The sequence below is a fragment of the Callithrix jacchus genome, chromosome 18 (genome assembly GCF_049354715.1).
Source record: "Callithrix jacchus isolate 240 chromosome 18, calJac240_pri, whole genome shotgun sequence".
In the NCBI taxonomy this organism is placed as follows: Eukaryota; Metazoa; Chordata; class Mammalia; order Primates; family Cebidae; genus Callithrix; species Callithrix jacchus.
The window spans coordinates 9,233,041-9,246,725 of NC_133519.1; the positions used below are offsets into that span (position 1 = coordinate 9,233,041).

The following is a 13,685-nucleotide window of genomic DNA, read 5'->3' on the forward strand; positions in this document are numbered from 1 at the left end:
TAATCAAGAAAAAGATACAGTGCTATTTTATCAGTTGATTAATTGTTCATAGGATTAGGCCTATTTGTATTTCTGGGTATCCAACAGAATCAGTCCCTTAAAATGCGGAATATCACAATTTGTGGTTCAGCTAATAGATTTATATCCATTTTATTACTTAGTCATAATATGAAGGAAGTTTCCTCTTCATATCCCAGGGAAGCTATGGTAATTGACAAGGAGTGGGTCCAGGTTTTATGTCACCTGAGGTGTTACACAGCCCAAGGAGCCCCTTTTAAGAGAAATGGACACGTCACTGGAATAATTTATTGAATGTAGTGATTGAATATTTATTTAGAACATAAAAATAAATCACAACAGATTATAAAATTCATAATTCTGACAAATTCTGCAAGGATAACAAAACATAAAATTAATATTTAGAAAATTGCTTGATGCATTTCTGTGATTTTTTTGGCTCTATAGTTATGGCTCTATATAAACTGCTGTTAATTCTCTGATTGCCTCCTCATTTGACATGTTCTGTTACGTTTTCTGTGTTGAGAATAACAAGATAATGCAGTCTTTTCTCTAGTATGATGGATTATAATCTGTCATTTTGTTACTGATAGTTTAGAAAAGTTGCATCAAGTTTCTCAATTTGTTATTCGTGATTTCATAGACATTCTTAGGACTATGATGAAACTTGGGAAATAACGCTATCAAATGTCTTTCATCTGTGAACTCTAAGATTTGGAAGAATTTTCAAAGACCAGTTCCTGGCTTTGTAAGTTTTGAACATCGTGTCTCCTTCACTCCACACGGCTTTGTGTTGCCTGAAGCTCCGGGCACATTGATTTTGCAGTGATCTCTAGGCTCACACTTTCATGCTGCCAGCACCATGGTAATCAGGAGTGTTCATGGAAGCTACATCTGGAAAGTCAGCAAGAACCTAAGGGTACATGGAAGAGACTGAGAACCACAAGAATATAATCACATCAAACAGAAACTAAGTGTATCTTTAACGCAGTTTCCAATTAGCCCGATCCTGAAACAGACCACAGTCACCCCAATGCCACCTAACCCAAAGGGAAAGTGTGATAGAGGCAAAATTGATATGTAGACATTGATCTTAAACTTCTGCAGTTAAAATATCTCACTCATGCAAAATTCCAATAGCAAAGGAGCATGCCAACCCACCCCTAGAGCCTTTTCCAGTGCCTTAGAAAGGAGTTCATGCAAGTGAGAGGCCCTGAAGCTTCACCCTTCCTAGACTCACAGTAACTCCACCTCTGTAATAGACGGAAACATTTCTAGACCACAGGAACTCTGGCTAAGGAAACAAAGAAACTGTGTTTACAGTTAAACAGAAATAGTTCTATTTTTTTTCCTAGTGTTCAGCACCATTTCTCAAGGGATTTTTCTTAGATGTTATTTTTATGAAGTCTCCTCCACAGGTTCTTTTTGAGCCAATAATTCACACGTGACACTGTTTCTTTAAATCACTCCAGTCTTTGACTAGTGTAATCTTTTCGGGGAGAAAACAGGAGGGCTTCCGTAGGCTTCAAATGTTCATTTATTTTCCAATTTTTTGACTTGAATAGGAAGAAGTAATCTCTTTCATGTGAAATATTCTCCTTGATTTATTTTAAAGAACCAAATGGCATTGTCTGATAATGGGATGAAAACCCAATTCACTGAACAGAATGTGCTATTTGTAATCTGGATTGTCCTTTAGGCTTCTGAGCATAGTCTTCAAGAAGCTGAGAATCTGTTATTTTATTGATTAAAACACACATGCACATACACACATGTTTGCATAAGAAATAAAAATGCTGTAAGCTGAAATAGGCAGGATATTTCACCTGAAAAGCCTGAAATAAATGATGAGAACCTATGAACTAAGTTCCAGTGCAAACGAGGGGGTTATTTAAATTCTTACTATAGAAACTTCCAGTGAGCAATACAGCATGACCATGGAACCGTAATTCAGGAACAATCTGTAGAACAAAATATAGGGACATTAATTTTGTTATATTTGCAGCCCACATACTGTAATCCCAGATTTGCTCCTCTTGTTCTGGCTAAAGATGAGTCAGGAACCTCTGATAGAGCCATTCCTAAAAGACAACAATGGATTCAGAATGTGAGACTGAGAGAAATCCTAGAAGTCTGACCTTCAGATCAGTTTAACTGTAGATCAATAATACATTACTTAGACCCATGCAGGATCAAAAATCTCCTCAGTTGGCTGCCAAGGTTATTTTATCTTAAATAAGCTCGTTGAAAGCAGTCAATATAGATAAATTTTTCCCACTGACAATTTGCCGATTCAGAGAACATGCACCATCCAACCACGAAATAGATAAAGGTCAGCCCTGCCCTATAGAATATGGTCACCTGGCTTTCCTGCCCTGTAAATGTTCTACTGGAAGAATAGCACTTAAGCCCTTAATGTTCATTTAAACCAAGGCTTGTTCTAAATTCCCTAGATGCCATCTCATACATGATTACATCTCTCTTGGCATACTCGTCTTCTTGAAGTGCGTAACATTTATATACCATCTAAAAATGTTGAGTATTATTTATATTGAGGGATGGGGGCAGACCCAGGTCTATGGCCTTATGTGTTATTAGTGAATTACAATTTCTTAGGGTGATAGGCCATGATAAAAGTCACATGTTAGGAAAACTTTAATCCAGTAGGGAAAATTTCCAATATTTTTCAAAGTAATTTGCCACATTCGTATACAAATTATATAGGCATTTTTGATGGTGTCCTCGCTTCTTTGTCAATGTGAAGAGGTGTAAATGTGAATCAATGCTAATTGTGCTGTGCTACACAAAGGGTTAATTTGAGTATTATCCTATCCCATCAGTTCATTTTCACCATACATTTTTGTCTTTACAAAATTATTTTTAAAACTCCACTGGAAGGAAATATATATACATATAATAACCTACATGTAAAGTACACAATTTAGTAAATTTGGATATAGGTATACATATCTGTGAGAAAATTGCCAAAACTGAGATAGCACTCATGTATATATTACCCCAAACATTTCTTCTTGTGTCTTTGTCATCCCTTTCTCCAGCCTTTTCTCAGAACTCTCACCTTCTCCAGGCTCATCATTACTCAGCTGAAGACTCAAGAAGGGGCCTGTATGTCCCTGAGTTCTCTCTCTGGAGCACTCTCTCCTCTCTGTCACTCTTTTCAGCAAATTCTAGCTACCTTGACCTCTTTGAATTCTCAGCTCCATCTCTTCAACTTAGGGAGACTTTTGGGGTCAGTGAAGGACACCCCGTTCTTGTGTTGAGACCTGAAAACCCTCCAGCATTGTATGCTGGGGCAACCATAGGTATCATCTCATTGCCTTCCTTTTCTCTAATCACCATGCTAAGCTAACTGTTGCCTAAGGTCTGAAAACTGTTATTTCATTCACTTTGTCCAGTTTTGCCATTCTTTCACGAGCAAGCATAAACCTGGCTCCTTTGGGCAGTCTCCCTAGTGACTGTATTTACTACATTATTACTGTCAGCTTTGGACAAAAAAATTGTAGAGATCGACTATGTTATACTATTTAAGTATTTTTTATATTGATTTTACTCAAACTGAAGGAGTTTATTAGATATATTTTATTATACAGCTTATAACAAATAATTGTATGAAAATTAGAAAAATCAGATGAACAAATTTTTTTTACAAGACTTCTTGTGGTTATAGAATGACTCTAACATTTGGTAGTAGATTTTTTTAGAATTTTGTTCTTAGTGCATGTATTAGTCTGTTTTCACACTGCTAATAAAAGCATACCTGAAACTGGGAAAAAAAAGAGGTTTCATTGGATTTGCAGTTCCACATGGCTGGGGAGGCCTCAGAATCCTGGCAAAAGGTGAAAACCAATTCCTCATGGCAGTGGCAAGAGAAAATGAGGAAGATAAAAAAGCAGAAACACCTGATAAAACCATCAGATCTCATGAGACTTATTCACTACCATGAGAATAGTATGGGGGAAACTGGCTCCATGATTCAAATGATCTCCTACTGAGTCCCGCCCATAACACATAGGAATTATTGGAATACAATTCAAGATGAAATTTGGGTGGGGATGCAGAGCCAAACCATGTTAGTGCATATGTTTAAAGGGACATAAAAAAACTATACAAATGTAATAAGAATATATGCATATTGTTATGAAATGAAAACATTCGAAATTATAAAAGTAGTAAATATTTTTTAGTAAAATTAAATATATGCACAAAAGGTGAAAACTGTTTTCCTTTCATTCCCAGAGAAAAATTTACTTAAATTTTACATAGTTTTTTCCTGAGTTCTTCCTATACCTGAAAAACACACTGGGTTATTTTTGTATACAAAAGAAATTGTGTTATACATATTTCCTTTCACTCTTTTTCTTTTCACTTAATTCTTTCAGATAATTGTTACCATTTGAATGGCCTCGGATGATTCCTTTATATGAATGAACCATAATAGTTAACCAGTTTACTAATGACAGACATTTATATTGCTCCTAAGATGTTACTGTTGTTCATTTATTTAATTGTTTCTTTAGTTTTAATTTCTAGACAAGTTGCTCTATCAAAAATAATGTACACTTAATATTGCAATAGTTATAAGAAAATCTGTCCTTTTTTCCAGCAATCTATGAGTGTCTACTTTCAAAAACTTACTTTAAACTCTTAGCATCATATTGTCTTCTAAACCTTTGCCAGAAATTAATGTAAATGAATATGCAATTTTAATTGTCATTTATTTGATTATTAGTAAGATTTAGATTTCATTCTGTTTACTAGTCATTTTAGGGAAATGAGCATTCTCTGCCTATAAGCTTTGCCTAGTTTTATATTGATATGTTCATCTTTTTCTTATTTCCTCATTTGTAATATCATTTTAAAGTGCTTTTAAAATAGACAATTTTTTTCACATTTGTTAAGACTCCTGTTGTGATTTTTTTTTTGTCTTCCAAATTCTTTTTTTTTTTTAATTATATTGCATTTTAGGTTTTGGGGTACATGTGCAGAACATGCAAGACAGTTGTATAGGTACACACAGGGCAGTGTGTTTTGCTTCCTTTCTCCCCTTCACCCACATTTGGCATTTCTCCCCAGGCTATCCCTCCCCAGCTCCCCTCCCGCAGGCCCTCCCCTTTTCCCCTCAATAGACCCCAGTGTTTAGTACTCCCCTCCCTGTGTCCATGGCTTCTCATTTTTCATCACCCACCTATGAGTGAGAATATGTGGTATTTCATTTTCTCTTCTTGTGTCAGTTTGCTGAGAATGATGTTCTCCAGATTCATCCATGTCCCTACAAACAACACGAACTCATCATTTCTGATTGCTGCATAATATTCCATGGTGTATATGTGACACATTTTCCCAATCCAGTCTATCATCAATGGGCATTTGGGTTGGTTCCAGGTCTTTGCTATTGTAAACAGTGCTGCAATGAACATTCGTGTGCATGTTGTCCTTATAGTAGAACGATTTATAGTCCTTTGGATATATACCCAGTAATGGGATTGCTGGGTCAAATGGAATTTCTATTTCTAAGGCCTTGAGGAATCGCCACACTGTCTTCCACAATGGTTAAACTAATTTACACTCCCACTAACAGTGTAAAAGTGTTCCTTTTTCTCCACATCCTCTCCAGCATCTGTTGTCTCCAGATTTTTTAATGATCACCATTCTAACCAGCGTGAGATGGTATCTCAATGTGGTTTTGATTTGCGTCTCTCTGATGACCAGTGATGATGAGCATTTTTTCATATGATTGCTGGCCTCATATATGTCTTCTTTCATAAAGTGTCTGTTCATATCCTTTGCCCAATTTTGAATGGGCTTTTTTCCTGTAAATCTGTTTGAGTTCTTCGTAAATTCTGGATATCAGCCCTTTGTCAGATGGGTAAACTGCAAAAATTTTTTCCCATTCTGTTGGTTGCCGATTCACTCTAGTGACTGTTTCTTTTGCCGTGCAGAAGCTTTGGAGTTTCATTAGGTCCCATTTGTCTATTTTGGCTTTTGTTGCCAATGCTTTTGGTGTTGTGTTCATGAAGTCCTTGCCTACTCCTATGTCCTGGATAGTTTTGCCTAGATTTCCTTCCAGGGTTTTTATGGTGCCAGGTCTTATGTTTAAGTCTTTAATCCATCTGGAGTTAATTTTAGTGTAAGGTGTCAGGAAGGGGTCCAGTTTCTGCTTTCTGCACATGGTTAGCCAGTTTTCCCAACACCATTTATTAAACAGGGAATCTTTTCCCCATTGCTTGTTTTTATCAGGTTTATCAAAGATTGTATGGTTGTAGATATGTTGTGTTGCCTCCGATGCCTCTGTTTTGTTCCATTGGTCTATATTTCTGTTTTGGTACCAGTACCATGCTGTTTTGATTACTGTAGCCTTCTAGTATAGTTTGAAATCCGGTAGTGTGATGCCCCCCTGCTGTGTTCTTTTTGCTTAGAATTGACTTGGCTATGTGGGCTCTGTTTTGGTTCCCTATGAAGTTCATGGTGGTTTTTTCCAGTTCTGTGAAGAAAGTCAATGGTAGCTTGATGGGGATAGCGTTGATTCTGTAAATTACTTTGGGCAGTATGGCCATTTTAACGATATTAATTCTTCCTAACCATGAACATGGAATGTTTCTCCATCTGTTTGTGTCCTCTCTTATTTCGTTGAGCAGTGGTTTGTAGTTTTCCTTGAAGAGGTCCTTTATGTTCCTTGTGACTTGTATTCCTAGGTATTTTATTCATTTTGTAGCAATTGGGAATGGCAGTTCGTTCTTGATTTGGCTTTCTTTAAGTCTGTTATTGGTGTAGAGGAATGCTTGTGATTTTTGCACATTGATTTTATATCCTGAGACTTTGCTGAAGTTGCTTATCAGTTTCAGGAGTTTTTGGGCTGAGGCGATGGGGTCTTCTAGGTATACTATCATGTCTGCAAATAGAGACCATTTGGCTTCCACCTTTCCTATTTGAATGTTCTTTATTTCTTTTTCTTGCCTGATTGTTCTGGCTAGAACTTCCAGTACTATATTGAATAGGAGTGTTGAAAAAGGGCATCCTAGTCTAGTGCCAGATTTCAAAAAGAATGCTTCCAGTTTTTGCCCATTCAGTATGATATTGGCTGTTAATTTGTCATAAATAGCTTTTATTACTTTGAGATACGCTCCATCGATACTGAGTTTATTGAGGGTTTTTAGCATAAAGGGCTGCTGAATTTTGTTGAATGCCTTCTCTGCGTCAATTGAGATCATCGTGTGGTTTTTGTTTTTGGTTCTGTTTATGTGGTGAATTACATTTATAGACTTGCGTATGTTGAACCAGTATTGCATCCCCGGGATGAATCCTACTTGATCATGATGGATAAGTTTTTTGATTTGCTGTTGCAATCGGCTTGCCAATATTTTATTGAAGATTTTTGCATCTATGTTTATCATGGATATTGGCCTGAAGTTTTCTTTTCTTGTTGGGTCTCTGCCGGGTTTTGGTATCAGGATGATGTTGGTCTCATAAAATGATTTGGGAAGGATTCCCTCTTTTTGGATTATTTGGAATAGTTTCAGAAGGAATGGTACCAGCTCCTCTTTGTGTGTCTGGTAGAATTCAACTGTGAACCCATCTGGACCTGGGCTTTTTTTGTGTGGTAGGCTCTTAATTGCTGCCTCGACTTCTGACCTTGTTATTGGTCTATTCATAGTTTCAGCTTCTTCCTGGTTTAGGCTTGGGAGGACAAAGGAGTCCAGGAGTTTATCCATTTCTTCCAGCTTTGCTAGTTTATGTGCATAGAGTTGTTTGTAATATTCTCTGATGATGGTTAGAATTTCTGTGGAGTCTGTGGTGATTTCCCCTTTATCATTTTTTATTGCATCTATTTGGTTGTTCTCTCTTTTCTTTTTTATCAGTCTGGCTAGTGGTTTGTCTATTTTGTTGATCTTTTCAAAAAACCAGCTCTTGGATTTATTGATTTTTTGAAGGGTTTTTCGTGTCTCTATCTCCTTCAGTTTAGCTCTGATCTTAGTTATTTCTTGTCTTCTGCTAGATTTTGAGTTTTTTTTATCTTGCTCCTCTAGCTCTTTCAATTTTGACGATAGGGTGTCAATTTTGGATCTCTCCATTCTCCTCATATGCGCACTTATTGCTATATATTTTCCTCTAAAGACTGCTTTAAATGTGTCCCAGAGATTCTGCCATGTTGTGTCTTCGATCTCATTGGTTTTGAAGAGCTTCTTAATTTCTGCCTTTATTTCACTGTTTATCTAGTCAACATTCAGGAGACAGTTGTTCAGTTTCCATGAAGTCGTGTGGTTCTAGGTTGGTTTCTGAATTATGAGTTCTAACTTGATTGCACTATGGTCTGAGAGACTGTTATGATTTCAGTTGTTTTGCATTTGCTGAGCAGTGCTTTACTTCCAATTATGTGGTCAATTTTAAAGTAGGTGTGATGTGGTGCTGAGAAGAATATATATTCTGTGGCTTTGGGGTGGAGAGTTCTGTAAATGTCTATCAGGTTTGCTTGTTCCAGGTCTGAGTTCAAGCCCTGAATATTCTTGTTGATTTTGTCTGGTTGATCTATTATTGACAGTGGAGTGTTAAAGTCTCCCACTATTATTGTGTGGGAGTCTAAGTCTCTTTGTAAGTCATTAAGAACTTGCCTTATGTATCTGGGTGCTCCTGTATTGGGTCCATATATGTTTAGGATGGTTAGCTCTTCTTATTGTATCGATCCTTTTACCATTATGTAATGGCCTTCTTTGTCTCTTTTGATCTTTGTTGCTTTAAAGTCTATTTTATCAGAGATGAGAATTGCAACTCCTGCTTTTTTTTGCTCTCCATTTGCTTGGTAAATCTTCCTCCATCCCTTTATTTTGAGCCTTTGTGTATCCTTGCATGTGAGATGGGTTTCCTGAATACAGCACACTGATGAGTTTTTGTTTTTTGTCCAATTTGCCTGTCTGTGTCTTTTGATTGGTGCATTTAGCCCCTTTACATTTAGGGTAAATATTATGTGTGAATTTGATACTGCCATTTTGATGCTAGCTGGCTGTTTTGCCCGTTAATTGATGTAGATTCTTCATTTTGTTGATGTTCTTTAGCATTTAGTGTGATTTTGGAATGGCTGGTACTGGTTGTTCCTTTCTATGTGTAGTGCCTCTTTCAGGAGCTCTTGTAAAGCAGGCCTGGTGGTGACAAAATCTCTGAGTACTTGCTTGTTCGCAAAGGATTTTCTTATTCCTTCACTTATGAAGCTCAGTTTGGCTGGATATGAAATTCTGGCTTGAAAGTTCTTTTCTTTAAAGATGTTGAATATTTGCCCCCACTCTCTTCTGGCTTGTAGAGTTTCTGCCAAGAGATCTGTTGTGAGTCTGATGAGCTTCCCTTTGTGGGTGACCCGACCTTTCTCTCTGGCTGCCCTTAGTATTTTCTCCTTTATTTCAACCCTGTTGAATCTGACGATTATGTGCCTTGGGGTTGTTCTTCTTGCTGAATATCTTTGTGGTGTTCTCTGTATTTCCTGCATTTGAGTGTTGGCCTGCCTTGATAGGTGGGGGAAATTTTCCTGGATAATATCCTGAAGAGTATTTTCCAGCTTGGATTCATTCTCTTCGTCACATTCTGGTACACCTATCAAACGTAGGTTAGGTCTCTTCACATAGTCCCACATTTCTTGGAGACTTTGTTCATTCCTTTTTGCTCTTTTGTCTCTAATCTTGGTTTCTCGTTTTATTTCATTGAGTTGATCTTCGACTTCTGATAGTCTTTCTTCTGCTTGGTCCATTCGGCTGTTGAAACTTGTGCATGCTTCGCGAAGTTCTCGTATTGGGTTTTTCAGCTCCTTCAATTCATTCATATTCCTAAGTTTTCCATTCTTGTTATCATTTCCTCAAATCTTTTTTCAAGGTTCTTAGTTCCTTTGTATTGATCTAAAACATGTTCTTTTAGCTCACAAAAGTTTCTCATTATCCACCGTCTGAAGTCTAATTCCATCATTTCATCACAGTCACTCTCCGTGCAGCTTTGCTCCCTTGCTGGTGAAGGGTTTTGGTCCTTTGTAGGAGTCACGGTGTTCTGGTTTTGGGTGTTTTCCTCCTTTTTGCGCTGGTTTCTTCCCATCTCTGTGGATTTATCCACCTGTCATCTGAGTAGTTGCTGATTTTTCGATTGGGTCTCTGAGTGGACGCCCAGATTGTTGATGAAGTATTTCTGTTACTTGGTTTTCCTTCTACCAGTCTAACCCCTCCACTGTATGACTGCTGAGGTACACTCCAGGCCCTGCTTTTCTGGGATGCATCTATAGTGGCTGCGGAACAGTGAGGGATGCTACCAGTTTCTTTTTCTGCTATCTTTGTCCCAGAATGATGCCTGCCAAATGTCAGTCTTCTGGATATAGAGGGGTCAGGGAGCTGCTTGAGGAGACAGTCTGTATTTTATAGGAGGTCAAGTGCTGAGCTGTGAGTTCTGTTGTTCATTCAGGGCTGTTAGGCTGCTACATTTAATTCTGCTGCAGCAGAACTCATAAAAAAAAAACCCTTTTTTTTAACAGTTGCTCTGTCTCGGGGGGTTGGGGCTTGCTTTATGAGTGTCCATTGCGCTGTCCTGCCCAGCTAGGAGGCAGTCTAGTCACTATTTGCCTGCTGAGGCTCTGCCCTGCTGGTGTAAGGTCCGCCCTGTTGCTGCAGGCTCTGCCCTGCTGCTGTGGTCTCCGCCCTGCTACAAGCTATGCCCTGCAGCGGAGTCTCTCTGTTGTGGGTTGCCTCGGCAACGACAGGCCTCCGCACATTCACTGACAGCTTCAATCTTGGGTTGTTCTCACCGCGCCATCTTGAGTCGGTCTCCTGAAAACAAAATTTAAAAAACAGAGGCTCCCTGAATCCTTCCCTCAACCCCTCCCAAGTGAGCACGGCCCTGACATGTCTTCAGGGCTTTGCTTTGCTGGCATCTGACAAAGATACAGAAATGTCAATGCCCAAACCCATGCTCTCTACATATAGAAGCCTCCAACCTCATCTTGAAAAAGAAAGCAATGAGGCTACCCCAGGACCCTAGGGCTCCAAAGAAGCTAAAAAACCCCTAGGACTAAACATATCTCAGTGCCTCTTGGATTTTACCATGTTCACTGCTTCATACCAGGACCTACTGAGTGCCTCCTGGCCTGCAATACTGGGCTGGGTGGGCTGCTTGCTCGTGTGACAAGAGCCTGGGAGTGCCTCCACCCCTCTCACACCTTTCCCAGGAGGCCTGAACCAGGGGGATTCATGGTCAACCCTACTGTCTCCTCAGAATAAACTAGCGATGCTCCCTGTTGGCTTCAAGGGGCTGGGAGGACAGAGCTGGGTCCCCCCAAATGAGATGTTGGTGAGTTTAAGGGTCACTGCAGAAAAATAACACAGTGCACAGCCCTCAGAATCCCACACATGGTTGCCCAACTGGCACCTCAGTGTCTCCCTCACTAAGTAGCCTGATGAGGGCTCAGCCCAGAAGGCTGATGCTATGGAGTGGGTGTCTGTTCCTGGAGGATGTTCTCAGGGCATCCTTTACTTGCCTTCAGAGGTTTCTAACATATTTTACAAATGTCCAAAATGTTCTGGGCTCGCCGCCTGGTGTTATTCCTGGGCTTACTGGTTTTCCTGATGGAAAAAGAAAAAAGTGAGCGTAGCCATGAAGAACACAAACACTTGTCTCCTTCCCCTCATCATTCTTCCCGCTGCATTCTCACCTTTCCTTCTTCACTTTCAGCTTCTTTGTTGCTTTTTCTGTAGGTTTAGAACATTCTTTCACCTGGGAGAAAAAGAACAATTGTACATGTCCAAAGATACCAATGCAGTACACTGTGAAGCAAGTGTCCAGAACAGACCCAAATGTCACGGGGGGTCTCCAGCAGAATGGGGTCCAGGTCTTCTGATCCCCAGCCTGGCTCCCTCCCTGGACCCTGTAGGGTAGTTCAGAAAATTCAAAGCTGCAACCTGAGGGTCAGTAAACAGACCAATGCCAAGGCAGTGGGCAGGGGGGCTGGAGAGGGATTTTATCAACACTGAAGACCCCAAGGACCTCAACTGTGAAATGAGACCAAGGCCTTCAGGAGAACAATCACATGAAAGGGAAAGAGGAAAAGGACCAGAGTTAACAAAAAAAAAAAAAAAAAAAAAAAGATCATGGGTCAGAAAGAGGATAAGAGAGAAAGAGGATACAAAAAAACATAAATTACCTGCTGATGGCTGCCTGCAATGGATTCTTCCAGTTCTGTGAAGCAAGTATCAGAGCGTCCAGAAAAGGAGCAGTGATGGGGTAGCCATAAGTAGGAAAAAGGAGACTTAGAGTTGAGACAACCACTCAGACCCCACTGTCTTAGAGCTGTGCAGCTATGTTCATTTCTAGACCCTTCTCAACAGCCTGTATCTCCTCTGTGCTATGAGAAAGGGACCCCAGACTTCCCACATACTTTCCCAGCCTTCACATTCCATAACTGAGGAAAAGGGAAAACTGTGTCATTCTGTTTTTCGAAGAGGCAGTCACCCTCTTGACAATGATGTGTATGATGTGGAATTCCCTCCCTCCTCCATCTGTAGGGCCTATTTCTGTTCTCATGAATCCAATTTTTTTTCTCCCTGTATACCAACACCAGTCCTACTGCTCTTCAATACAAGACATCAGAATGAATATCAAGCCTGCCTTGTCAGGCCCTCCAATAAACCTGTGGATCACACGCTAGGTCAGCAGCACCTGCCGTAGGCCTGGAGTTGTGCTGGGGCCTGTGGAAGGTGATAATGTCTAATGTCACAGTTAAGAGTGACTGTTCTATGTCTGGAATGGCCTTAAAGACTTGGTTAATATTCAGCCCTCAAAACAATCCCAGTAGCTTCTGAAAATGTGGAAACAATGTAACAAAATTTGAGATACAGCCTCTTACCCAGTTGCCTTAATCTGAAGCTGAGGCCAGCAGTTGCCAGCATGTAAGTGAGACGCCCTCTCAGAGTCTGCCTGAACTATGCAAAGACCAGAAGGAAAGGAACCAGGCAGTCCTGACACAGAGAACAAGCTGGGTCTGACTGGAGTGTGAGGAGCAGGTCAAGACTGTTGGGCCAGAGAGGACAATGTGACAAGACAAGTGACCCCTATGCCAGCTGTCCAGCACTTCTGTCCTGGGCCCACTTTAGTCCAGGGACCAGGCTACAGGGAGAGTGAGAGCCACTGTCTACAGAAACACAGCAACCCCTCCACACATATCCCCTAGGATTCCTGCCAGCCACAGAGGGCCTTGAGCAAAAGCTGGCCTCGGGCCTCTCAAGTAAAAACCAAATCAGTTTTCATTCAAAGCCCAAGGATTTGGCATTGGAAAAGACCGGGTGAGGAGTGGAGGCCAAAAATGTGCTCAGTCATGTGTTCTGCCCTCAGGACCCCAGGATTCTGGGGCATACGTACGAATCCCGGAGGAAAGATTCTCTCCAGGAAGCACCATTAGAGCAGGAGCAGACAGTGAGGACAGTACAGGAAGGTGTTGGTGCAGGTCCCGAGAATGTAGAGAAAGGAGTGCACTCCCTTCACCTGGCACATGTATGAGCGACTTTGTCTTCAGAATCACATAGTGCCTGTGAGGGGCTGTGTCCCACCCCACACTCAACTTTACACCTGCATACTAATCTTCTGTTTTCTATTCACAGAGCCCATGAGAACAAAACTCTTACGACTTTCTCATT

The 13,685-nt window shown here is 40.2% G+C and overlaps 1 protein-coding gene across 1 annotated transcript in view; it reads right to left on the minus strand.

The window, feature by feature from the left end:
- Window positions 1-304: 304 nt before the first annotated feature.
- Window positions 305-13,685, minus strand: part of LOC144580184 (uncharacterized) — a 68,722-nt gene continuing 55,341 nt past the window's right edge. Inside the window, exons 35-39 of the mRNA XM_078355504.1 lie at window positions 12,197-12,231; window positions 11,708-11,769; window positions 1,922-1,979; window positions 1,259-1,312; window positions 305-931 (exon numbers count right to left, since the gene is read on the minus strand). Of these exons, the coding sequence (XP_078211630.1) occupies window positions 857-931; window positions 1,259-1,312; window positions 1,922-1,979; window positions 11,708-11,769; window positions 12,197-12,231 (284 nt within the window). The 3' untranslated portion in view covers window positions 305-856. The remainder of the gene's footprint in view (window positions 932-1,258; window positions 1,313-1,921; window positions 1,980-11,707; window positions 11,770-12,196; window positions 12,232-13,685) is intronic.